The sequence below is a fragment of the Olea europaea genome, unplaced genomic scaffold (assembly GCF_002742605.1).
Source record: "Olea europaea var. sylvestris unplaced genomic scaffold, O_europaea_v1 scaffold3378, whole genome shotgun sequence".
Taxonomy (NCBI): Eukaryota; Viridiplantae; Streptophyta; class Magnoliopsida; order Lamiales; family Oleaceae; genus Olea; species Olea europaea.
Window position 1 is genome coordinate 31,728 of NW_019252782.1, and position 2,486 is coordinate 34,213.

At 36.5% G+C, this 2,486-nt stretch overlaps 1 protein-coding gene across 1 annotated transcript; it reads right to left on the reverse strand.

The window, feature by feature from the left end:
• Positions 1 to 6: 6 nt before the first annotated feature.
• LOC111386021 (cysteine-rich receptor-like protein kinase 26) lies at positions 7 to 1,488 on the reverse strand. The gene is made up of 2 exons (XM_023010449.1): positions 1,391 to 1,488; positions 7 to 1,107 (listed from the first exon to the last, which is right to left on the reverse strand). Exons 1-2 carry the CDS (start codon positions 1,397 to 1,399, stop codon positions 256 to 258), a joined length of 861 nt encoding a protein of 286 aa, XP_022866217.1. The 5' UTR covers positions 1,400 to 1,488; the 3' UTR covers positions 7 to 255.
• Between the last annotated feature and the right edge of the window lie 998 nt (positions 1,489 to 2,486).

Genomic DNA, 2,486 nt, shown 5'->3' on the forward strand with positions numbered 1-2,486 from the left:
TCTCAACTGAAATATTGATTAAAGCCCCCCCCCCCCAACGAGTAGCAAGTCGATATTCAGGGGACGAAACTGACTAACTGATAGGTAAAAGGCACATGATTTGCACGTCTTACTTTTTGAGGAATAAAATAGATATGCATTTAATTACATATAAAAATAAAACGAAAATAAAATTGAAAATTCAATTAATCTTCCCCATCACCCCCAAATCCCCTGTATCATCACCCCCGCGCCGCAGCTTCTGTTTTTTTTACCTTATGTAAAATAGTTACGATCGCCTTCTAAACCAAAAAATATTGAATACTTACCTGGCGGTGCTGTTACAGGCTCGAGTATTCTAACCATAGTCTCGTTGTAGAATGGATCGGTTTCAAAACGAAGATAGCAACTAGGCCTAAGAATTCTAACTCCTCTTGCCACACTACAACAATCTTGAATAATTAGTGCAGACTGTTTTAAACAAGCACTACAATCCTCTGGGCTTATATCAGGTGTGCACTGTTCAAATGCATAAATTGTACGAAAATCTGGGTAAGCTCGATTGGCTGCACCAAATTTCTTATGCGAGCTGCCATAAGCGGCCTGTTTACGAAGAGCATCCAACAATATGTTGAGCTCCTTGTAAAACTTGTCTTGATTTGGGACACTTTCCACACTATAACCCGCCTTATATGGGAAATATGCAAGAGTCCCAAGTATGGACTTGTTGGAGTATCGTATCATGCCAAATTCGTGCCATAAAATTGCTTCCTTTTGATAAGGACAAAATTTAAGGATCATGGCTGTTGCATTTTCCATATACTCACGACATTGATAAAGCTGAAGATATGCTCTACAGAGCCCAATAGCGTAGACTCTAATGGGATTTTCTCCCAAGGAGGCGTTGTAGAATCCATTGGTGTCAATATTAGCCGAGACTGAGGAAAGGAGGGTATCAAGGTTCGTCTTGTATGCGCTATTATTCGTGTAATTACCATTGTTTAGACATTCGTAATGGAAAAAAATTGGAGTTGGGAACTGGGATTTGACAAGAAAAACAAGGTTTGTAATGCTGAGAAAAATGAAAGGGAAAGGCCATTTCCAAGAGCTCATTACAGTAGTGTATATCTCTAGCAGGGGCGGAGCCACCTTACGTCCAGTGCGGGCATGGGCAAAAAAAAAAAAAAAATTTTTTTTTAAGGTTTCTTTGTTTGTTTAACCAAGTAACTCAATTTTCGATCTAGCATAGAGAGAGAAGCCCAATTATGCAAGGTCATGACCCGTTTTAGACCCATTCATATCAAAATTCAATTGAATCAATTGTTNCATTAAATCCCCGACCAAAACCTCGACATTCGTCGTCAAAAAAATTTTGCCCGCACTGAACTAAAATCCTGGCTCCGCCCCTGATCTCTAGCATGGAGACTTGAAGGAATGCAGTACTGCTATTTCGATAGTATGGCACAGATATACAAACTCGAGTTAATTTCAGGACTACTTTATTGATAAAAATTTATTTTTTTGCTATCATGAAAATAAAGAAATTCTGGGTTGAATATTCTATATTAGTCACCAAACTTTCAAAATGTATCAGTTTAGTCACCAAACTTACATGTTATGTTTCATTTCGCTCACTGATTAGTGTCTTCGGCCTGGAATAGTGTCAATCCACGATGTCTTTAACACTTAGAGCTCTCCACATAAAGGCATATTGTGACGTCGATGGCATTGAAATCTAGAGATTGCTCCAGTTTGTCCTAATTCGATTTCTCATGATTGTGTGACTAACATTAAGCTTAAATTTGAATAGATGAAACGTGATGATTTTTTAGAGTTTTAACGCCCTAGTATCAGCTCTGTTTGCCACACTTTAGTAAATCTGTTAGATCAATGAACAAATGCGTAGACTGTGACTTAACTAAAAGAATTAATATGCATGATCATCATCTATGCAACAAAAAAGTTTGGTGACTGAACTGTCAAAATATGACCAATTGAGTTCTTAACCCATGAAAGATCAAACCAAGTTTTGTTTTCCAGGACTAACTAGGAAAATCGACGGCTTTTGCATTAAAATTTCAAAATTCAAAAGTCATCTAGAGGTGGTCCATAACGACAATAATGAGGAGGATAAATCCATAATTAATTAAGAAGTTGCATGACAGTGATATACGTCTCTCTCATTGACCATTTCAACAAGATTTTTCTTCTCTGAAAATTACCCACAAGTTTATTTGCTGAATGGTTTATTTTATCTCAAACAAGAAGGCTGATGGAGAATGACTTAGATAGAATAATAGTGTCGAATTGAATAAATTATTCTAGTCGCAAAAATGATTTGAACCAAAACTCTCTAGAGGGACCAATTACAAACAAACTTTTCCGATCATGCTAGCTATTGTTATTTAGTAGGACGAGTACATAATCGTATAAAGTTAATATTGTTTAGTTCAACATAACAAACATAGTAGTACTAATTTACATTATATATGTAGTTTAAAGTCGAA